Source organism: Geotrypetes seraphini, chromosome 1 (assembly GCF_902459505.1).
Source record: "Geotrypetes seraphini chromosome 1, aGeoSer1.1, whole genome shotgun sequence".
Classification (NCBI taxonomy): Eukaryota; Metazoa; Chordata; class Amphibia; order Gymnophiona; family Dermophiidae; genus Geotrypetes; species Geotrypetes seraphini.
In genome coordinates, this window is record NC_047084.1 from 178,772,324 (window position 1) to 178,797,453 (window position 25,130).

General features: G+C 42.9%; 1 protein-coding gene across 4 annotated transcripts in view; it reads right to left on the reverse strand.

The window, feature by feature from the left end:
* Positions 1-25,130, reverse strand: part of SH3RF1 (SH3 domain containing ring finger 1) — a 238,819-nt gene that overhangs the window by 51,261 nt on the left and 162,428 nt on the right. For all 4 annotated transcript variants that reach the window (XM_033942181.1, XM_033942153.1, XM_033942174.1 and 1 more), the window contains one exon: positions 3,571-3,681. In XM_033942181.1, the coding sequence (XP_033798072.1) occupies positions 3,571-3,681 (111 nt within the window). The remainder of the gene's footprint in view (positions 1-3,570; positions 3,682-25,130) is intronic.

Consider the following 25,130-nt stretch of genomic DNA (forward strand, 5'->3'; position numbering starts at 1 on the left):
CCTCAATGATGCCTGCACACCCTTCACTCTTCCCTCATATCCGTTCACTTGGATATCCACAGGGATGAAATATTTAGGTGTCCCATTTGACAAAGACCTCAAGATAACAATGGACCTTATCATGTCTAAGACTGTCTCCTCTGTGAAATCCGCTTTGTCCAACTGGTCTCCTCTACATTTATCTTGGTGGGGGAGATTAGATACCCTCAAGATGATGGTCATTCCAAAAATTACATATATGTTTATTATGTTTCCTCTTCTATTTCCTAACTCCTTCTACAAACATTTAGAAAAACTACTTCTTGATTTCCTATGGAACAATAAACCACATAGAATCTCGCAACGTAAACTCAAATCTCCCAAGTCGGCTGGAGGTGTTAACTTCCCTGATTTATTTCTTTATCACCAAGCCTTCTTGTTGAGACAGGGATCCGAATGGTTACATTCTTCGGATTCATGTACTAACACAATGGCCCCAAATTGGCTTCGACTTGAAATGGCCCTTCTACATCCTATTCCTACATTACGACTTCTTGGGTCCACACACTTACAAATTAAAACTCGTAACCCTATACTTCTCACTTCCCTCCGCACACTTCAGGATATAGACCGCTTATTAGTTTGCCCTTGGTCTCAATCCACACTATGCCCCTTATGGAGAAACCCTAAACTACTAATAGAGAAAAAGCCAGTATTCTGGCCATCCTGGACTACTTATCATATTTGGGATATCTCTGCACTATGTCACCCTGATGGCTCCTGGCTCACTTTTTACGAGCTTCAATATAAATCTGGCCTTCCTGACTCTTACTTCTATCAATGGTTACAATTACGTTCAGCTTTACGTAAACTTGATGGTGACCTGAAAACTAATCGCCAACCCCCGACTTTGTTAACTCTTTCCACTCAATTCCGTAATTTGGGCCATTCAGCTTCCAAGTTCTATAACCTTCTTAAGGAACTCCGATTCCCACTTCTTTCCTCTGTTAAAAAATCTTGGGAGGAAGATATTGGCTGCCCTATTTCTGATTGTGATTGGTCCTCTTATCTACGATCTATTTTTCATTCCTCTAGGTCGGCTTCCCTTACTCAAAGCCTATTTTTCCTTTGTCACAGAGCCCAATGGACCCCGATTAAATCAAATCGTATTAATCCTACCTTTGCAAAGGAGTGCTGGACATGTTCTACAGATATCGGCTCCCTCAAACATTTATTATTTCTCTGTCCCTCTATCCAAACATATTGGTCATCTCTGTGGAACACTATCTGTTCTCTTTTTCATATCAATGTGGCTCTCTCATACCAAATGTTATTACTTAAATCCTCTGCTTTACCATACCCTCTTTCTTCCTCTGATGCTTTTCTCTTTGATATTCTTATCTCCCTTGCTTTGAAACTTCTTCTTAACTCCTGGAAAGATCTATCTAAGGTGTCCGTAACACAATGGTGGAATCTTGTCTGCTTAACATATAGATATGAAGCATATTTGGCAAAAAAATGCGGCAGATTCCCTCAATTTCTTGCTAAATGGAACTCTCTCAAACTTTACCTCCAAAGCTCCAGCTCTTAGGTATTTCTTTATTTTTTTTTATTTATCTTCTATTTATTTATTTTTTTTAACTTAACTTACTTTCTTCCTTTATCTTCCTCTTTTCTTTTCTTCCCTCCTTTTTGTTTTATTTTATCATAGATAATGTTTTACTCATGTGATTTGCTTTTTCCTATGTCGGATTGCTTCCAAGGAATATAGTTCTAATTGTTATAGCAACTTTTTTCATGATTGTAATTGTATTTGCCCATCACATGGTTTGTTGATGTTACTATGCTTTTGTTTTATTGATTGTAAAACTTTTACAATAAAAAAACCGTGACTTAAAAAAAAAAAGGTTTAAGTAGTAAATCAAGAAAATGCCAGTTGCCCCTCTTCTGCCTCGTTTTCAATTGATTTAGATTTATCTCACACCTTTTTGTACTAGCTCAAGAGGTACAGTTGGTATTTTCCTGTCTCCTAAGAGCTTATTATCTAAGTTTCAATCTGAGGCAATGGAGGGTGAAGTGAAGGTATCGTGGAATCTTGCTACTATTTGCGATTGCACCAGGTATTTGCGACATGGGTGGACTAGTATTGGAAACAGGATGCGGGACCAAAGGTGTAGCTACAGATGGGCCCAGGCCCGCTCAGCACCCCTGACAATGCCAGAATGGGAGAAGCAAGCTGGGCTCCATGGCTAGGGAGGCTCGCATGGTCCTACATCTCCCTCCCTTAACAAATGTTACTCCTGGCGGAATTCTGCACATGCAAAATCACGATTCACATAAACATTACTTTCTCTTCTACTGCTTGTGCAGAATTCTATGCATTCTAAGAGGGTGAGGAATTTTACACAAACTCTATACTCGCAGAATTCGGCCAGGCAAAACATGTCTCTCATTAATAAGGTCACTGGCAGTGGCAGTGATCCCCACATGATGCCTGTGGCTATCCGAAAGCTCTCCTCTGCTGCGTGACCCTCCCCTCCCCCAACACAAGTTCCCTCTACCAGATTTATATTATGCAATTTGTGCAATAAAATCTACCATAGCATATGATCCATTGCCTACTTTATTGTTGAAATGTGATGCAACTATTTTTTTTTTTTACCATTTATAACACAAATGGTGCAGAATAGCTTTATACGGTGTCTGGTTTCACCATACTGCAGAATATATAGATTTCCGTCACAGACAATGTTCAACTATAGGCCAACTGCTCAGCTTCCCCTTTTGTCGAAGATCACAGACCACATTATGGCTGCCTAATTATCTAGGTTCTTGGAAACACATAATGTCCTCCATTCCAACCAAATGGGCTTTTGTCCACATCACAATACTGAGATAGCTTTATTGGGCATGATTCTGGACATTCAATCAGCAGTGGCCAAAAATAAATCTGTTATTTTGGACCCGATGGCTGTATTCAATATGGTGGATCTGGCATCTAGTGCAGCTATAGAGGAAAGTGTGGCATAGTAGGTACATCTATAACCTCAGCACCCTGAGGTTGTGGGTTCAAACCCTCCACTCCCTCAGGTACATTGGATAGGTAGTTTTGGTGTTCTCTGTCTCTGCCTGCTGGTGAATGGACTTAACCCACATGTCTAGATTTGTCTGTTGATGGCAGGGAAATGCCCAAGTTGCACCTAACCCTAGGTGCCACTTTATAGAATTGCCCCCAGTGTGCACATATGCAAGTCTCCCAAGGGAATTAAGTATCTGCCCCAATTTGATGATTAGCAGTGAAGGATTTTCCCCATTTTTAAAACTCCCCAAGTAGATGAAAATGAACATTCATGACATTATAGTTTCAACACGGTTTAGTTCCTATTGAGCTGGAAGCCCAAAGGAGCGAGCTGAAAGTGCTGGGAAAAAACCAGAGAAGGGAGCAGCAGCAGCATAGCTGCCGGAGTCCTCAAAATGAAAACTTATTTATTATATTTCAAAATTGATTAATTAACCACCTTTACAGCTAACACTAAGTGCAGGGTACAACAATGCAATTAAAGATCCCAAATTCTATGATATAGTACTTACTCCGAGGGCAGCTTGGTAGGTGACTTCTGGTGGAAAAGTAAATGAAGGTCCAGTTATAACAGGGCTACTGGGAGGTGGAGTCACAATAAGTCCTGTAGTGCTGATATGAACCTGAAAAGAATATTTAAAAAAAAGATTAGTTTTAATGTAAGCTTTCTTGCAACAAAGCAGCTCTACAATACACAACAATGTTAACTTTAAATAAACTAAGGGGCCTTTTAGTAAGCTGGGTTAAGTAGATCAGGGCTGCCCAAGTCCGGTCCTTGAGATCTACTGGCAGGCCAGGTTTTCAGGATATCCACAATGAATATGCATGAAAGAGAGATTTGCATACCAAGAAGGCAGTGCAGGCAAATCTCTCTCCTGCATATTCATTGTGGATATCCTGAAAACCTGGCCTGCCAGTAGGACTGGACTTGGGCAGCCCTGAAGCAGATAGTGTAGATTCTCCCTAACGACTGCTGCATGATAAAATCTGTACTATCGTTTATAGCAGGGGTGTCAAAGTCCCTCCTCGAGGGCTGCAATCCAGTCGGGTTTTCAGGATTTCCCCAATGAATATGCATGAGATCTATTAGCATACAATGAAAGCAGTGCATGCAAATAGATCTCATGCATATTCATTGGGGGAAATCCTGAAAACCTGACTGGATTGTGGGCCTCGAGGAGGGACATTGACACCCCTGATCTACAGTGTTAAAACTAAGCAGTATGGTAAAAACCCAACAAGCTGCTTATCGTGGACAGAAACTAGGTGTGGAATGAGCTGGTTAGAGGAGTGACTTCTGGCTACAACAGCTAGCAGGCAAGTTAGTACTGCGTACTAGAGAATGACATGGTAACAAAATTCATCACCATTCCGGATTCCGCGACAACCCATCCCATGTCATTCTTTAGTGTCTATCTCAATCTCAGTCCTTCTACACCTGCATTCTTCAATGCAAGGCTTGAGGGTCAGTGGCTGTGCCCATTCATACTCTGATTCATATGTGAGCCAAGTATAGGATAATGAAGCCATTGAGACATCACTGATGTGATTGGCTCTTAGGCATTGGTAGAATGAGGCATTATGACATCACAATATCTGCTCAGGATAACAGAGACTGTCATTCTTTAGTGTCTATCTCAACCTCAGTCTTCTACACCAGCATTCTTCCATGCAAGGCTTGAGGGTCAGTGGTTGTGCTCATTCATACTCTGATTCTTCCCTCCCTCCTTAAAGAATGATATGGAGATGGTTACTCACTGTTTTCTGCTGGGACGGGAACAGTGATGGATTTTGTTACCGTGTCATTTTCTACTGTGTACTAGCTGTCTCAATGGTTGATAACACTGCTAGATTTACCAACATTTCAAGAACTGGCAGTACGTGCAGCCTTACTATTAGCCGTTCAGTAGAATGGCCACAGCCCTAACATCCCCCTCCCAAATTTCCTCACAATCTAAGCCAGGGATCTCAAAGTCCCTCCTTGAGGGCCGCAATCCAGTCGGGTTTTCAGGATTTCCCCAATGAATATGCACTGAAAGCAGTGCATGCACATATATCTCATGCATATTCATTGGGGAAATCCTGAACACCCGACTGGATTGCGGCCCTCAAGGAGGGACTTTGAGACCCCTGATCTAAGACCTTCTAAGATCAGATTCACTCCAGCTCCTCCTGATCCAATTCCACTTTAAGCCCCTCCCCCTTGGCACAAAACTTCTGCCACATTTTCCCTGGCAAGCACACCCCCTGCCTCCCTGGACCCTCCTACTACTCCTGGAATTTATTCTTGTGGAATCGCTTGTCCTCTAGAAGCACAGGGCAGAAGTAGTCCTCTTCTGCTCCTGCCCCAACAACTGCAGGTTCCAAAATGGCACTGATGACTCCCTAAGCAGTAGTATTGCAGTACAACTTCTAGAAATCACCTTCGCATATAGGGTAGCGCTATAGAGATAATTAATAGTAGTAAATAAAGCTGACCCCTAGTGGTACATCTACACCAATATTTATGAATCACTAATATTACTCAATAGGAGTTCAAATCGATTTCCAAAAAAAGATAACTTGCGATACCTAGCAATTACAACATTGTGATCAAAACATTAAAAAATCTTACAATCAATTAGGATAACAGAAGCCCCATTTTAGAACCCAGAACCAACAGAGCAGCAGCCACTCAATCAGACTGCACTTACCCCCTCTTTTACTAAGGTGTGCTATGCTTTTTAGCGTGCGATAAATATTAGTGCGTGCTAAACAAGTTTCAAGTTTTATTTTGGTTTGATGAATCGCTTATTTAATTTACTAAGCGAAATACAACTTTAATAAAAAGTATAGGCATGCATGTTATTCTATGGATGCGGTTAGCACACGCGTTGATTTAGCGTGCTCTGGATGCGCGCTAAAACGCTTAGCACACCTCAGTAAAAGAGGGTCTTAATGTTACCTCTTGAAGTGGCGTTAAGTGCATCCATGCTATCAGCAGTTGTGATGGCTAGGACCAATCAACTCACTATCTGGCTACTTCTCTGCTTCACCCCTTCACGCCCATGACCTATGACCCAAAGTAAACAGCTTGCAAAGGTTTGTCCTTAATTTATTTTGCATGGTAAAATCTGCACTACCTGCTTAGTGCAGCTTAGTCAAATGGCTCCTAAGTCAGTAGTCATACAAGTGTTTGTGCATGGCACTGAACATAATAAATTTCCAGAATTTCTGCAAAGTTTAAATGTTGTTTCTGTTCATGCATTAAGCTTTATGCTCTGCAGCTGCCCTGCAAGTCAGTTCCTATTCAGTCAAAATGCATAAACAGAGAACAATTACAAAAAAGGAACAGTGAGTTAGTGGTGCACACAGGCCTACCCACTTTGTACTCAGGCCCACCCAGCAATGGCACAGCAACAATGTGGCTGGCGGGGATCCCCAAGCCCTCCAGAAGATCATGGGAGTTGGGGGTGTCAGTTAACATCATTCCCTAACTCATAGATACCTTTAAATCTTTATTTCTTTAACGGCAGTGAGCAACACATTCCCTCCTCTCATGCCAGTCCGATCCTACCCTTTGATGCAATTTTGCTGTCAGCAAAGGCTTAAAGGATTCAAAGGTAAAGGGGGGAGTGTAAGAGTAGAATTAAGTGATCCCTCCAAATGCATGGGGTGGGGATTGATTATCTTCAGAGAACATGTTACAAATGGGTCTCCTTATCGAAGTGTAGTAGGATTCCAAAATGTATTTTCCTATTTGGTGAAGAGAGGAACATTCTCGGTCCCTGTTCAAGAGTCATGCCATTCAATAATAATTAAAAGGTGATCTGTTCTGGGAAAAAAACCCAATTATAGCCTTACCTTTGGGGGGGAAATATAAAACACAGAATCTAAGATGGGGTCTTGTCTTCTTCCTCCCCAGAGGAGTCCAGGAGAGAGAAGAAATGAATAACTACAATCTGAACCTTGGTTCCCTGCACTAGGGGCTAAGGAAGAAGAGGAGAAAAGTACAGGGACTGCCAGATTGGTCCACAAAGGAGGTTTACTGAAGCCAGTTCCCATATAAAATAAAGAAAACAGGGGCTGCGATCTTGTTTTACAGTTGTCTCCTGAAGCAGGGTGTACCACACAGAAGAGAAAGAGGAGGTCTGATCTTATCCTCATGGAAAGGAAACAGAACAAAGCTGCTGCTAGCCTACAGTCCTTTTTTTAACTTTATTAAATTTTCAATGCTAATGCAAAGTGCATAAAATTATACATACATTAATAATCAGAATCAGCACTTACGATCAATCAATAACAATACAAAATGAATTACTCTCCCCCCCCACACACACACACTCCCTTCCAGTACATCCAAACCAGGAATAAAACAAGAACATAAGAATTGCCGCTGCTGGGTCAGACCAGTGGTCCACTCAAGCAGTGGCCCTCTGGTCAAAGAGCAGTGCCCTAACTGAGATATCCCCCTCCCACCCTTCCCTGGATGTGTGTATAAAATAACAGGAAATTGAAGGTAAGAGACAACTATACAGAAGTAACAAAAGTCGCTAATGGACCCCAAACTAATCTGAATAAATTATTATGCCCCAATCTATCTGAGTTCATTTTCTCATATTTATAACATAAACATAAATTCGCCCACCAAAAGGAAAAATGAAGCCTACAGTCCTGAAAGGGAAAAAATTATTGCTGGAGAGCAGAAGTTTGACCCAAGCCCTGGTTGAATCCCTTCTCACATAGACCTAACTAAAAACAAAACCTAATGCTGGCATAAAAGGTGATTAGCACTGGAGTAGGGCGCATTATTAATGTTCGCAGAACATTGAAAGGGATCTAGCACTGGTATCAACCTGCACCCCAAAGATGGCTGCAAAATGTATTGTTAAAGAGGTTACTCTGTATTCCTTCCCAATGCCCAGAGAACAGCACAGAAAAAAATTGCTGGCCTTACCACTGAAAACTTACTGCCAGCTTGGGGATGGCATTGAAGGGTTTTGAGAAGAGGAGTTCCTTCTGAATTTTTGACATTAAACTGCCAGTTTTGTGTTGCTGTTGATCATATAAGGAAAAACTCACTTAAAAATATGAGAAAACTCAATAGAAAAACGATCATTACAAAAACTAAATTCAGTTATAGATCACATTATGTAACTCCCCATCATGGCATGGAAAACACAGCAATGGACAGAAAATCCTACTAATTATCATCCATATATTCCCCAACTACTGCAAATTAAAGTACAGTGGTACCTTGGTTTAAGAGCATAAATTCGTTCCAGAAGCATGCTCTTAAACCAAAACACTCGTATATCAAAGCAACTTTCCCCATAGAAGATAATGGAAACTTGAACAATTCGTTCAACCCCCCCCCCGAGGCTACCGGTGCTGCTCCATCACCCCCTCCCTCACTCTAACCGGCATCGCACCCCCCCCCCCCCCGCGAGAACTGCAAAACACCCCTGTGCTGAAAGCGGCATCTGCCCGCCCTTCCTCCCAAGCACGGTCCTTACCCCTTCTGCTCGTTGTAAGGGTGAATGCGAGCTCCTGCCTCTTGCCTGGGCTGGGCCTTGAGCATCTGCGCATGCTCAAGGCCTTCTGGCTCTTGTTCTCTCGGAGATCTCGTTCTGAATTTTGGCAGCTAAGATTTAATGCAAGGACATGCATTTGAGCGGCAAAAACCTGAGGGAATGGTACAGTTTAGGGGGTGACAAACTTTTAAATATGAAAGAGGAGCGGGACTTGGCTGTGATAGTAAGTGATGATCTTAAGGTGGCCAAACAGGTTGAAAAGGCGATGGCGAACGCTAAAAGGATGCTTGGGTACATAGGAGATGAATAGCCAGTAGGAAAAAGGGAGGTATTGATGCCCCTGTTTAAGACTCTGGTGAGACCGCATTTAGAACATGTACAATTCTGAAGACCACACCTTAAAAACAATATAAAAAAAGATAGAGTCAGTCCAGAGGAAGGTTACTAAAATGGTCAGTGGTCTTCATCATAAAGTGTATGAAGACATACTTAAAGATCTCAATATGTATACTTTGGAGGAAAGGCAGGAGAGGGGATATATGATACAGACATTTAAATACCTATGTGGCATAAATGGAAAGGAAACTGTGGAATGAAGGGGCATAGGATGAAGATGAAAGGAGACAGATTCAGAAGTAACCTCTGGAAATACTTTTTCAAGGAAAGGGTGGTGGTGGTCTCCACCACCTCCCAGTGGAGGTGGTGGAGACAAAAAGTGTATCTGAATTTAAGAAAGCTTGGGACAAGTGTGTTGGTTCTCTGAGGAAGAGTAGAGGATAGTAGATTTATTTATGACACGGTTACACAGACTAGATAGAAAAATAAATGCAGATAAAGACCATATGGCTTATGTTTCTAACTAAGCTGTAGCTTTACAATCAGATGCTAGGCATTATGAGTAACATCTTGTGAAGAGGATTGCAAGTTGCATTATTCATATACTGCGGAAGTGACTGACCTGCAGTTCTGATCTACCACAGATTAGCCACATCAGCTTTTACAACACCTTAATAACTACTACCTTATGCACTTGAAAAGCAGCATTGTAAGAACCTCACTAAACATAAACACACATACAAATTGAAACAGCTGGCTTACTTGTCTGACGTGAAATAAAAAACAGATGCAAATAAGACACACAAACAAACAAATCTTCAATTGGTTTTCTCTCACAGGCATTTTCTGGAGCCTTGCATGAAGACTCACTTCCCACCGAAATATCAAGATGAGGGGGAAAGGATTGATTCAGTAGTACTTTAAAAACAAAACAAAATTTTTTAAAAAACAACCTTTGAAACACCAAAACCTCAAGTAGAACTGAAAGAAAATTACAAAAGAAAAAAGCACAAATGCCAAATTAGAGTAATGGAGCATATTAGAGATCATCCCAGTAGGCCAATGGAAAAATGAAAACAAAATAGCTGCCACTGCGTAGGAAGTTCTATACATGAACAGAAAATACTTCTAGTTTTTTTCCACAAATTGCCAGCATGCTTCTCAAAATGATGTACTATGACCCTAAGTGCGAACATGGTGACTTTCAGAGGATGTAGGAGATGCATTTAGCGTCCCGTTTAAAGCTTGATCAGATACTTTACACCCTGAGACAGCAGATTTGTGAAACGCTGGCCATCATTGATGTACTGATCAACAGAAGATAAGTTGATAATATTTTCATCAGTCTTTTAATATCTTCTACAAGCAAAGCATAACACAGTACAGTGCTTGTTTCATATTAAGGAGGTTTTTTGCAAATGAGGTGAATGCTTAACCACCATTATTCCACCATTGTGGAGGTGTGAGGGCCCTTGTCTGAGGCTTTTTCCTCCATTTTGATTGTCATTTAGCCTGAACTGTGTTATTAATACATCATTTGATATTGTGCATCTTTCTTAGTGAAAGTGTTTTGTTAATATTGTTGACTTTTCACAATATCTGAATCTTTTTTGGCTTTCAGAGGAGAGACAGGCAACTTCCAGTCCCCATGAACACCAATACACTCAGATTTGCAGGATAAACATTCTGAATATTGTGATAGGCAGACTATGTCTGCTAGGAGTGTCCCTAGAACAGTGCACAGTTCTAATCCAGACCCTTCTCAACTCTCCACCCTACCACCTGTTCAGGAAGTCACTAAAAACCTACCTCTTCGACAAATTCCGCTAACGCTGCCTTCCCCCCTTCCCTGCACCCTCCTGACCTCGACATGCCTCCATTCCCTCTGACTACGCCCCCCTCCCAAGCCACTATGGCCTCTCTTTCTCAAGCTCTGTTTTATCTAATTGCCCTGCCTTTCCATAGCCTCATATTTAACATCACTGTAAATGTACCACCGCTTTAACATGGAACATCGCTGTATACGTACAGTCTCTTCTTTAGTATATGCCTTTTTATTACTGCTATTTATGTAACATCTTTGTAAATGTAATAACACTGTAATATGTATCATCGCTGTAAATGTACAGTCTCTTCTATTGTTAACCGCATTGAACTTCCATGGTATTGCGGGATACAAGAATAAAGTTATTATTATTATTATTATTATTATTCCTTCATTTTAAACCGTTCCTTGAGTCAGAAGAGGACTTTCCTTCTTTGTCCTGTAGAGGGAGAGGGAAAGCAGAAGTGCAAGGTTCCCATCCCCCACTGTGTCCCAAGGTGATTACCCGGAAATCCTTTCCACCTGAGGGTTTGGGGCAGAGCTACAAACTGCTTTCCCTGAGAACTAAGCTTCTGGAGAATCAGAGGAGGGAAGAACAGCAGCAGGACAGGAGCTCCTGATAGCAGCCAAACTCCTGAATCTATGGAGTTAACAGAGGCTGGAGAAGAAGTACCTCCCAGTCTGTTGGAGGAACCACTTGCCATGGAGCTGGAGCTGAGCCCTGATACTAGTGCTGAGTTGGCTCATGAAGCTGCACCCATGGAAGTCTGCTGCCTAAAAACAAGTAACTAAATATTTTGCTAAGAATACTTCAAGTTTGTTTTGCCTATTTATTTGCAAGAGCTGAATAATTCTTACTCCAGCTGAAGAGTGAAGTTGCTCTTTTGTTGAACTGGGCAAGGACTTTACTTTGAAGTTTTGTTTTTCTTTTGGAAGTTTAATTGTTCTTTCCTGGTTGGGAAAGTGGACTGTGATAATCAGAGGCAGTGGGGTTTGCCCCATGTTCTTGTGGTGGGATAGTGGGCCTAATTATTGGCAATTTAAAGACCACACGGAGCACACTGTCTAACCAGCACTCTGCTGCTGAAGAAGTCAGTACAGCGGCACTGGCTTGAAGCTGAATTGATACAGCCCAGAAGTTATTGCTTTAGTTTTGGAAGTTTTCTTTTCTTTGGCTATGAACACTTTTTGGACTGTAAATTGAAAGTGAACTTAACTCTGTGAAGGGAAGATCTTTGCTATATGATTTTGAACTATTTTTATTTGTTTCTCCCACAGAGACTATTTTCTGACATAGTTTTGCAATGTGCATTTGAAGCCTGTTGGCTCCTACAGAAGCATCCTGAGAAATATTCTGTTATTTTTTCTGTTTTGAGGATTAAAGTTCCTGGTTTCATTGAAGCTGTGCTTATTGCATTTGATGGTGTCTCTTGCACTAAACGCTGTATTATTTCCTCCTTGTGCAGCCCGCAGCGGCTCACAAGAGTTTTCATGTACTGGTGATTCCAGACACCTTGCCTGGAGCTTGCCAGCTACAATATGCATAAGATATTTACATACAACTGAAGAAACGTGCAAACAATTTTCTCTCATGTTCATTCATTAGGGATATCTTGAAAACCCAAGTGCATCAGTTTATCAACTCCTACTTGAGTAAATATATCAAGGGTTACTAAATTTTATATTTCACCTGTTTAAAACAGAGTATCATAAAGTTACAGTCTTGTCTTTTTCTATATTGCTAATGTTTGATGAGGTATGAACTTAAAGATATGCACTTCTTTTGAGACAAAAAACACAAACAGCCAAAAGACCCCCCAAACCCCACCCCACCCCCCAATTCATTTGAATTCTTTACTTTACTGGTTTGGGAATATTGAATGCTATGTTGAAATAGTGCAAACTATTCTCACAATGAACAAACAAACAAAAACAAGAATGAAAAGAAAATGAAAACCATGCTCATGGAATTTGGCTATGACTTTAAATGGCTTACAGAGGACAAAGCTGTCTTTAAGTAAATTACATATGGATGAAACAGGGTGGTTAGAAGTATAATGTAGACTCAAACAAAATTGTATAAATGAAAGTTTCCATTAAAAAACTGTATTATTTATATAGAATTCTAAAGTACCATTAACAGTGACTCGCTGGACCAACTTTTATGACTTGTACTAAGCTTATCAGGTGCTTTTTGTCAGAGGATGAAGCCTAATTTTGTTGACTAAGACTAGGTTTGTGGTTTATGATTTAATCAGAACAACATGTTTTTTTCTACATTTGATCAGAGCCTAAAAATATTATTGGTGACAGATTGCACTTTTCTGGGAAGACATTATGAATATTTGTGGAATATATAAAATGCATTTTAAGCAAGTATGGAGCAGTGTATGCATAATTTTCCAGATTGTCAAAACTATTATTTCTATCTTCACATTTTGACTCTGTTATGTCCTCTTAAGGACTGCCAAATCTTAAATCTCAGTCTTTAACATACACAATAACTCACTTTTAAAAAAGATATATAAAAACAGACCACATTGTTCTTCACATCATTCTCCAGCTCTCTGTGATACCCTTCCAAGCTGCCATTAGAAAATTCCTCTTAGGTTCATTCTTTCCTTCTCTTCCTCCTTTAGTTCAATACAATTTGGGTATGACATCATACAATATATAAACATGAAACAGTTATGAAATGTACTGAAAGCATTACGGCATCATCTGACAATTCTAAACCACATGTTTAAACACTGGCATTGGAAAACTACATTTACAAAGCCGCACAGCCGAGTGCCGCGCAGAAAATGCACCAACGCCCATTTAATTCCTATGGGTATCAAAGCATGTACCCGCTGGCCCGCACTGTCGGCTTTTGTCAAAGAGGGAGCAAAGCATGCTAAGTGATGAGATCAGATCAAACTAAAGCTATTTCTTTTAAAGTTTACATAATTCCCCTCACACTGTAGCTTTTCTACCCTAATCCTTAGTACAAATTTTCCAGGTGTTTCAGTTGTAACTTATTTGCAGGATGGTGTGGCTGCTGGATACTATCCTGTGTGCAGGTCTATGTATGGAGAAATTTTTGCAAGAAGAAGGAAACAGGATTTTAAAACTATATCAAGGCCCATCTTATGCAGAAGTTTGAGGCTGGAATTGAGACATCCAGAGCAGGGCATGCTCAATTCCAACAGTATTTTACAAAGGTTTTGCTCAATCCAGCACATTTTGTACAAGGATGTGCAAGAATACACAAATTTACCTGCTTGTGTAGAGGAAGCAGCCATTTTAGGAAAATACACGTTGAAAAAATGAGCAGCAGAAACTCAACACTTTCACGTAAAAGCAGCATTTTCACTACTTCTGCACTACGAGCTACACGACTTCTACACTTGTAAGCCTGCCCATTTTACAAACCTATACGTATGGTAAGTGGTGCCAATTAAGTACAGAGGCCAAAATTTTTAGTGTTTTTCATTTTAGAGTTGGAAAAAAACAGGGGATTAAGGAGAATTATTCCCTTAAACCTGGTTTAAAACCATGGCCAAAATGAGCACTAAAAAAAAAAAAAAGCAGTGCATGCTTCTGTGCTGGTGTAAAATCTGACAGGGAACATTTTTTTCTCATCAACATGTATTCCTATTGTAAAATGGAGAATGCGTATAGATCAGAGGTGCCCACACTTTTTGGGCTTGCGAGCTACTTTTAAAATGACCAAGTCAAAATGATCTACCAACAATAAAATTTAAAAAAAACACAAAGAGCACTGTACGCATAGAAAATGTTAATCATCATTCCTATTCCAGGGTTTTTCAAAGAGGTCAAAGCAGATGACTCTATGCACTGTCACCTCACTTACAACCATACAAAAACAGACAAATACCCCCCTCCCTTTTTTACTAAACCACGATAGCAGTTTTTAGCGCAGGGAGCTGCGCTGAATGCCCAGCGCTGCTCTAGACGCTCATAGGCTCCCTGCGCTAAAAACCTCTATTGCATTTTAGTAAAAGGGGACCATAGTGTAAAATATAGAAAGCAGATATAAATTCAGATACATTTTGATCACTAAATTTAAAATAAAATCATTTTTCCTACCTTGTCTGGTGATTTCATGAGTCTTTGGTTGCACTTTCTTCTTCTGACTGTGCATCCAATCTTTCTTCCCTTCTTTTAGCCTGTATGCTTCCTCTCCTCCTGACCTCATTTCCCCCCCCCCCACAATGTTTTCTCCCTCCCTGCCCTCCCCCAAGCCACTGCCACTGCCGCTGCCATCGGATAACAGGTCGCCGGCCAAGCTCTCCCTGCTTCGGGCCCACCAGCATTCCTCTCCCCGACGTCAGAACTTACTCCGCTGGCCAGAACTTCCTCTCCAACAGCAGAATTGACGTCGGGGAGAGGAAGGCTGATCGGCCCAAGATCGACCTATTGGGAGAAATGCATCCTGGTCCTGCCTTTGAGGAAACAGAAAGTAGGCAGGACCTGGCAGCAAGAAGAGCAAATCGCAAGCTTCACTGACCTATCTCCCGCTTTAGCCCGTGAACGGGGCTCTAACATGTGCGTGCCGGCTTCCCTTCTCTCCCCCCCTCCCCCCCGACATAACTTCCGGTTTCAGGGGGAAGAGAAGGGAAGCCGGTACAAGCACACGTTAGCCTCCGGAGCATAAGTTCTCCAAGCTGTTTTTTTTTTTTTTAATGTTGAGCAGCGGCAGCAGCAGCAGAATTCAGGCCAGTCAGGAGGGGAAAAAAGAGAAGGGAAGAAGGGAACCCGCTCTGCGATCGACTGGGATCGCCTGAGCGAGCGACCTGTCGATCGCGATCGACGTATTGGGCACCCCTGGTATAGATTATAGGTCCTCCTAAGCCACACAAAACATCTCTGTGGGTGGATTTCCACACATACAACAGTTTTCTGAAATTTCCCTTTATATGTGTATGTGATATATACATACGAGTATAAATGTCACTATTTACATGTGGAATTGTGTCTAATGCCAGCTTTCTGAGCTATCCATTTGGCAAATGCTGAAGTCATTAGTTACCCTACAATAGAGGACAAATACTGTACATCCAGATCCAATTTATGTGCATTTGTTGTTCAATGAGAAGCAAAAACTGATTTCTGTTGTGTACAATACAACACAAACAAAAAAAGGAAGAACCAACAAAATCTGCAGTAAAAGGATTGAAGACAAAACAAAGGAAGGAGAACTGCAGTAACTTGTACAATGATACAGGCAAAGTTTATTAAAATAATTGTGGTTAAAAACAACACCTTAAAATTAAACCACGGGACCCGACACGGTCCGTGTTTCAGTACACGCCTTCTTCAGGGGTCCTAGGTTGGAAAGGAGTCAAATTGAATCGCAAAAAGCATGCTGAAGCCTGTGTGAAGACGAACGTGGAAGAGCAGCTTGTACGTGGCCTGATAGATTGTTTTTAACCGCAATAATTTTAATAAACTTTGCCTGTATCATTGTACAAGTTACTGCAGTTCTCCTTGCTTTGTTTTGTGTACAATACAACAACAAAAGGGCTCTTGCAAGCCAGTAATTAACAAAAGAGTCCTTATGTGAGTTACCAATACTGCCTTAAACAGACACAACTACTGTATAAACAGTTAATAATGCTAGCAAGTACAGAATTGATGTCTCATGTTACCAGTGACTGTCGCTGGAGGTACAGTGAAGAAATCCACTGAAAAAGTAGATTTTCAACCAGACATAATTACATTTTGGCATTTTAATTCTGCTTAACCCATCATAAGTGGATTACAGCTAAAGTGAGCCCGAGAGTTGGTCTCAATGGGCGACGGTAATATGGGGCTGGCTGGCTTGCTCGTGTTGTCACCCTTTGAGCTGGGTAGCAGCGTGGCTGAGGGAGGGGGGTAGAAAGTCCTCCAAAGGTGGGGATAGGGCAGCGGCGCTCTTCCCGCTGTGGGGAATTTAATCTGATTGGAAGGGGGAAAATCACGGGAGATTCCGGGTGGAGGGATTAAAGCCAGGACCTTGAAGGACACTGGGCTTACCGGTCCTTGGAGGCGGCTTTTTCCCAGGCTGGTTTCCTGTTTTCTTCATTCTGTGGTGTTGACCATAGCATCGGGCAGGTCTCTGGGATGATCATCGGTGGAGGAGGAGCCGATGGAAATCTCCCTGCAGGAAGAGTGACTCTTTTGCTGAAGAAGGCTCATCTGACCAGATTTGGATAGACCTAGTTGAAGAGTACATGCAGCCGCTGTGCTGCTCTAAGTCAGTGGCCTTGAGTGCGCTGGCGTCAGGGGGTGTAGCATGGCGAGTATTGGATCAACGTGCCTGAAGTACGGCACCCCTCCTTGTTCCTTGTCCCTTCACCCCCTGGGGTGGGTTCATGGCAGCAGGTGCAAGGGAGTTCTGGTCAGGGGATCCTGTTGCTGCTCCTTCTTCTGATGTCTCTTCACAAGACTCCCTAGCTGCGTTGGTGTGTTCCCGATGGCATGGCAGTGGGTGGACCCTCCTGGAGCAATGTAGATGTGACAGCACGGACCAGTGAGGAAGTGCCGGTAGTCAAAGAAGCACGCAGACAGTTGTCGGATATGGTGCCTGCTGTTAATGGCGTCACTGGTGGACCTGTTGGAGGAGTGATTAGAATTCCACGTGGGCCTGATATGGGTAACATGGTACTAGGTACTTCCTTGGGAAAAAAGAAGGCTAGGAAACAGGGGAAGGGGAAGTGCAGGCAGCAGAGGAGGGCTTCTTTATCATCGTCGTCCTCTTCATTGTCTTCCTCTTCTTCATCCACTTCTTCTTCACCATCGGTGGTGGGGGTCGGGATTTTGACAGTGTCGAACAGGGCCCCAGCACAAGGTGACCAGGCTCAGGGTGCACCGGAATTAGTGGCACTGACCGAGTTATGGGAGAAGGTGCCTAAAGTCTTGTGTCGCAAGATCAGGAAGCGGATTTGCTTGGATATTTTTCAATTGATGGAAGGCAGAGCGCATAGGAAGGGAAAGAAGAGGGTTAAGAAGGAAGGGGGTGCGGTTAAGCCCGCGGTGGTTTCGTGGAACATGGTGAACTAGTGAGGTACTTCCTTCAGCTCGCTAGAATTTGGGGCATTCCCATCCGCAGTATTATGAAGTGCTGCTGGCATATAAGGACTCCGTTCTCAATGCATACCAGCAGTCGGAGGTTGGGGCGTGACTCAACTATGATGAGACATTTAGGGATAAAATGTAGAACACTCATATGTCGTGGGCACTAAGGATATTAACCTGTGGCTCACCCACATGGCCTCCAAGGGGGGGGTGTCACTGCGGGGGTCGAGTGGAGGCACGTTTCAGCTGTATAGTAACGTCGGGGCTACTGAGGTATTAGAGCAGGAGTTTGAGGAGGGTTTTGAGATTCCATTTCAAGGTGAAGTGCATAATGCACGTGTACAGAATGCATCTTCAGTGATCCACCTTTGGACGATGGTACTCAGTAAGTTGCGGGAAGAGATTGGCTTCGGGCATGATGCAGGTCTATTCAGTATGCTTCCCTTCCAGGAAATGATGGTCTCTCCATTGGCAGTGATTCCCAAAAAAGAGCAGGGAAAATACCGTCTAATCCACAATTTATCGCAGCCCATGGGTCAATCCATGAATGATGGTATTCCACATGACCTTTGCTCACTGTGATATCAAGTCAGCTTTCTGCCTGTTACCAATGCATCCTAGGTCTTATCCTTTGTTATGGTTCCACTTTGAAGAGGGCTTCTACTTCGACCGGTGCTTGCCAATGGGATGCTCCATCATATGCACTTATTTTGAAATGTTCAGCTTGTTTTTTGTTCATAGGAGTGGCGGACTTAAATGAATGCAGGAATGGATCTTGAAGGAGACATTCGAAAGGTGGGCGTTGGAATTTAGGATGCCCCTGGTGGCTGAGAAGTCGGAAGGCACAACTACTACTTCCTGGGGATTGAATTGGACTCGGTGGCAATGGTGACCCGGCTTCCTGAAGGTAAGGTTCGCCACTTGCTTGAGCTTATCTCTCAAGTGTCATGCACTCAAATCTACTCTGGTTTAAGTTTATTAGGATTTTATATACTGCCTATCAAGGCTTTCTAAGCGGTTTTACAATCAGGTACTCAAGCATTTTCCCTATCTGTCCCAGTGGGCTCACAATCTATCTAACATACCTGGGGCTATGGAGGATTAAGTGACTTGCCCAGGGTCACAAGGAGCAGCGTGGGGTTTGAACCCATAACCCCAAGGTGCTGAGGCTGTAGCTTCAACCACCGCGCCACACACTCCTCTGCTGGGATCTTTAACTTCACCTGTTGCATTCTCCTCATGGGGTAGGCGTTTTCTCATCGACTAGTGGTAGCTACATCAGGAGTCAAGGACAGAAGGCACTTAGTGCGGATTTCATCAGGCATTCAAGCTGACCTTCACATGTAGGCACGCTTTCTCTGCGATTTCAATGGTACGCTTCCAATCCAGGAGCTGGAGGTGTCCAACTTTGACTTTGAATTGTTTTGGTCTTTATTGTCAAGGCAAGTGGTGTGCAGTCCAGTGGTGTGGAGATTGCTCGGAGTCATGCAGAACATTACATTGTTGGAGCTGTTCCCATTGATTGTAGCCTGTGAGCTCTGGCCAGAGCAATTGCATAACAGGCGCATAGTTTTTTGGTGTGATAACTTGGGGGTAGTGGAGGTTGTGAATCAGAAGTCCACACGGTGCCTGTTGATCAATTCACTAGTGAGGGAGCTGGTTCTGTGCTGTTTGCAATTTAATCTATTCATCTGGGAACGGCATGTTGCGGGAAAGCAAAATGGTATTGCTGACACCTTATCCCGTCTTCAATTTCCACACTTTTGCAGTTTGGAGCTGTAAGCACGGGCGAAAGGTTTGCGGATGCTGGAGCATTTATGGAGCCTGGTTGAAAAGAGGTCTGGGCGGTGCTGAGACTTTCGGTGGCTCCCTCCACCTGGATTCATTACAACGCAGGCTTCTGGGTCATTGCTTCCTTCCTTTCGGGGAGAGGTTGGTTACTGGGTCCAGTTTCTGAATCCCTGTTGGCAGACCATGTACTGGAGTCTCATCAATTGGGGTTGTCCCAGGGGCACTTAAGGGTCAGCTGAAAGGGTTTGACTTTTTTTGTAAGGCTCTAAGGTGGGATTGCCCATCTTCGGGCTTTCTAGTCAGCAGGATGTTGGTAGCTATGGTTGGCTCATGCCACACAGACTTGACCCGTGGCTGCCTATCACTCATGACCTGTTGGTCACACTACCATTGGTAGGTCATAGCTCTTTGAAGAGAGGCTGTTCAAGGCAGCTTTTTCCCTGGCGTTTTTCAGGTCCCTCCAGGTAGGTGAATTGCTGGTGCACCCAGTGGCTGCAGAGAATACCAGCGGGCTCTTCCTACAGAACGTACTGCTTGTAGAGTGCTCTATGTAGGTGCTCATTGTGAGATCAAAGACGGACCATCTGGGGAGGGGGCAATGGATGATGTTGCACCAGATTGCAGGTAGCGCCTCGTGTCCAGTGGCGCAGATGAGGGATTTTATGGAGGTCCACCCAGAGGGCAGTTCTATCTTTTTTATTCATGCTGATTGTTCTCCGCTGAAAAGGTACCAGTTCTTGGCTGTGCTACGGATAGCGCTGTGGCAGAGCAGTGAGGACCCGTCCAAGTTTGGTACTCACTCCTTTCTCATAGACGCACAGCTACAAGTGCAGTGGGATTATCTGGTGAGGGGATCAGACAAATGAGTCGGTGGATTTCTGGGGTTTACAGGGTATATATTAGACCAGGTGAGGTGGGACAGAGTAAAAGGGCAGTGCCTGCTGCATAGCAGAAGTGATTGGAGTGGCACAATGTTTACTGGGGTACTGGGCAGTTGGAAGTATGGGGTTTCTTTTCCTTTCAAAAAAAAATTTTATATATATATACACTAGCATTTAAGCCCATTACATTAACGGGTGCTAGAACAGATTAGTCTGATCTAGTATGACTATTTTTCTTATGTCTTACCCCCATATTCAGGCTCCCATTTCTTCTTTTACCTTCCCTATTTCCACCTTTTTTCACCATCTTAAAAATCTGTCCCCTTTCTCTGTCCTTCACCTCCATAGAACTCCCTCTCCATTCCCCCTTTCCCCATCAACCTTCACTTATTCTTCCAGCTCTTATCTTCAGCCCCTTTCTCTCACATGCCCCCTTTTTAGTCCCCAGCTTCAGTCCCAGTCCTTTTCTCTCACATGTCCCCTTTTTTCAGCCCCCTTCTTTTCCCTTTCAGCCTCCAGCCCCAGCCCCCTTTTCTCACATGTCCCTTTTGCAGCCTCCTTCTCATACATAACCCCTTTTCTGCCCCTAGCCCCCTTCTCTTACGCATCCCCATTGTCAGCTCCCAGCTCCTTTCTCTAACATGTTCCCTTTTTACAATACCGACCCCAACTCCAGCCTCCTTCTCCTATTTGACCCCTTTTGTCTCTGAAGTGTGGCTTGGACCCTGGTCCATTCCCAAGAACCCCCCTTTAAAGCCTCTTTCCCTCACATGTACCTTATTTTCAGCCCCAGCTCCAAACCCCTTTTTAGTCCGCCCCTTTTCCCATCTTTTCCCTTTCAGCTTCCAACCCCAGCCCCCTTTTCTCACATGTCCCTTTTGCAGCTTCCTCCTCACACATATCCCCTTTTCTGCCCCCTTCTCTTACACAGCAGTGGTTGTTTTTACTTTTCCTTTTGGTCTCGCCCGGGGTTTCTTCAGCAGACGGAGCGAGGGCGGGAAGGGGGAGTCGCCACCATGGTGGTTGCCACTGGCTCCGGGCTCGCAGTGTCGCCGAGGGAGGGCGATGGGGGAGTCGCCGCAGGCTCCTGGCAGATGGAGAGAGTTCTATTCTACTGCGCATGCCGAGGCATGGACTTTCAATGTGCATGCGTGGCTAAGGGGTTTATTATTATTGATAAAGCAGATGAATATCACTGCTACAGGTACAGTAGCTGACTGTTGACTATATGTGTATATACTCAATGCTGCCACCTCTCTAGATAGTGGTGCTAAATACATGTGTGTGTGGGGGGGGGGATTAACTCATAATAATGACCCACATGTTTTCAATTCACACACAGAACTGAAAAAAAACAGCAGCCTAAAGTCAAAGGGAAGAGCATTCCACGCTCTACGAGTAGCTCCAACAATAATCCTATCCCGTGGCCTTAACCCAAAGAGTGGAAGTAGGAATATAAAATTAAGAGCACAGTGCTAACAAAAGTATCCTCCTAAGAAGCCTGCAGCAAGGTCAGTTCTTAATGTGTTTGCTTGAAGAAGAGGCTGACTTTTATCAATATAGCTGGGGTTTTCCAGAAACCAAGAATACAGCTGAATGAATTATTTCAATGATGCACTCATATTGCCCAAAATTTGCTTGTTGGTAGTCTACAATACCACACTAACTGCAGGCACAAGTAACTATTAAAGTGCTATATATAACGGTTTGAAAAATTTGATTAAAAAAACAAATTACTGTATATACTCAAATATAAATCTATCCAAGTATAAACCAAGATACCAGTTTTGCACCTCTTTTTAGGGGAAAAATGGTAACTTGAATATAAATATAAAGTGGAGGGTTTATATTCTACTATTTTCCCCTTGCCTTCCCTGTGGTGCCCTACCGTCCTTCCTCCTACCCTCCCTTGTAATCTCCTTCCACCACTGCCCACCCTCCTCCCCCAAACTGGCAGACTTCAGCATGTACCTGCACCCACACCACTATCCCCACCAGCCAGCAGCTAGTGTTCCCTCCCCTCACAAGCAAGAGAGCCTGCAGCGAAGCTGTTGAAGCCTCACGAGATTGTCACTGGAAGTCTCGGTGGTCATTTTTGCTGCAGAGAAAGAATGGGCAGTCCAATGAGTGTGAATCACTCCTGCCTCATCGTGCCCCTAGACCACCGGGAAGTCACGGTAGGCCTGGGGGGTTACTCTTACTTATGAGGGAGGCAGGGAACACTAGCTACCAGCCAGTGGGGTGGGGTAGGGACATGGATGCAGGTACTTATTGAAGTCTACCGGTTTGGGAGGGTATTGGCAGTGGAGGAGGAAGACTCAAATATAAACCGAGACTCCCATTTTTGGACCATTTTGTGGCCCAAAAATCTAAATTTATATTCGAGTATATATGGTAAACAAATATTTTTTGAAAACAGTTATATTTCTCAACATAGTTTCCATTGTGGCCTGTCCACTTAGTCCAACAAGTGTCCAGTTTTTCCATCCTGTTGGAAAAATAAGTTTTGTCAAATTTTTTAAAATATTTCTTGAACTTGTTTTGGTGGGGGGTTTTTTAACCAAACTTTTCTAACCACCCTCATATAGCAGCATTGGGGAACACAGCTTGCAGAATCAAGTTCAGCATCCTACATGAAATATTGCTATCTTGAATGAAGTCCAAAGTACAAAGAGGTGAAGGTTTTATAATCACTGACTTTCAAATTGGGGGGGAGAGGGGAGAGAAAGAAAAAGGCATTGTCTGCCTGCATTATGAAAGATGTCTCCCATAATAAAAGCATGCTAAATATCAACATTGGATTTTAATGCATTTGGCTGGGGGATGATCAGTGCAGATGTTTTTGCTTTCTCTGGAAAGCACTTTGGCTTTAGTCCAGAGCACTTTTATTGAAAGGATAAAACTGAAGATGGCACTATAATTGAATTTTTACTGGGACTTGCAAGGATAGACAGAATTTCATGTTTCAATTGAAAAAGCACAGTTACTTACCTGTAACAGATGTTATCCGGAGACAGCAGGGAGATATTACCATACCATACCTTATACCCTACAATTATCAGCAAATAATAATGTGGTGAGATGCCATCCATGGAGCCTGGTATGATGAACACTATAAAAAGTGTACTGTCACTTTAAATCTTTTGAAAATCTTGATATTGCCCAAACTTTGTATACACCAGTGCCTTCTTGTCTGATGTCGCAGGACCATCGGTTCAGTAAAAAAGCTAAGAAGCCAACTAGGGAAGGTGGGAAGGTTGTGAGAATATCTGCCCGCTGTCCCTGGATAACACCTGTTACGGACAAGCAGGCAAGTGTATTCTCACATGTGGGACTCCCTAACTGGAAACAATAGAAACATAGAACAGACGGCAGATAAGGGCCATGGCCCATCTAGTCTGCCCACCCCAATAACCCTCCCCTACCTTTCTCTGTGAAGAGATCCCACGTGACGATCCCATTTGGTCTTAAAATCAGGCACGCTGCCTGTAGTGGAAGATTATTCCAGCGATCAGCCACCCTTTCGGTGAAGAAGTATTTCCTGGTGTCACTGTGTAGTTTCCCGCCCCTGATTTTCCATGGATGCCCCCTTGTTGCCGTGGGGCCTTTGAAAAAGAAGATAGCGGGTAGTTGGCATCTAAACAGAAAATACATTTTATAGAACTACTTGGCCAAACCAACTATCTCATCTGGAATGATTTTCCAAACAGTAGTGAGATGTGAAGATATGAACCGAGGACCAAGTGGCTGTCTGACAAATGTCCTCAGTGGGAGTGGAACGGAGATAAGTTACTGAAGGTTGCCATAGCTCTAACTTTATATGCTGTGACATTACCTGCTAGTGATAGCCCAGCTCAAGCATAGCAAAAAGTGATACATTCTGCTAGCCATGTGGAGATAGTTCTCTTGGTGACAGGAGCTCCAAATCTGTTAGAATCGAATGACAGGAACAATTAAGTGGAAGTAAAAGGAGCCCTAAATCTGCCCCAAAGTCTGTCACAAGGTATATTATTTGTAATCAGCTCCTGATAAGAACTTATCTGAATTTAAATCATATGTTTCTCTAATTTTGCTAACTTTTGGATTGAAAAAAGTCAGCTAACTCCGTAGATGTTGGTTGCAAAATTTCACTAATTGTAGTAAGTTGACCCACTTTAGTCAATTTATTAAAAATGGAAAATAAGGTTTTAAATACAAAAAAATAAATTATTATTATTATTATTGTCTGCCTCATTAATCAGACATGCATAGTACTCCTTTGACTCTTCAATAGCTTTTTTGTAGATTTTAAATTGAGCACACCACTCATGCCAATTGTGTCTTGGTCTATACGCCAGTTGTAGTGACCTGTATTTGTTATGTGTGGTGTGTTGCCTGGTTAGTTAACTGTTTTAACAATAAAATGTCCATTTTACAACCTCTGCTGCTTGGAGCTTGAGGGTACTCAGCTGAAATGTGTTCGACTTAGGGGTTACTTGGCTTGAGGAAGTTGGGAAACACTGCCCTAGGATATATGTAGTATCTCCTGCTCCAGCACATAACCACGCCTTCTCCAAAGAATCAAACATTGATTGCTTTTCAGTGACATAAAAAAGAACACTTATTTTATACATATTTAGCTACTTTTAGGCCACAAAGATGAATGTGTTCCCTTAACCTTATTC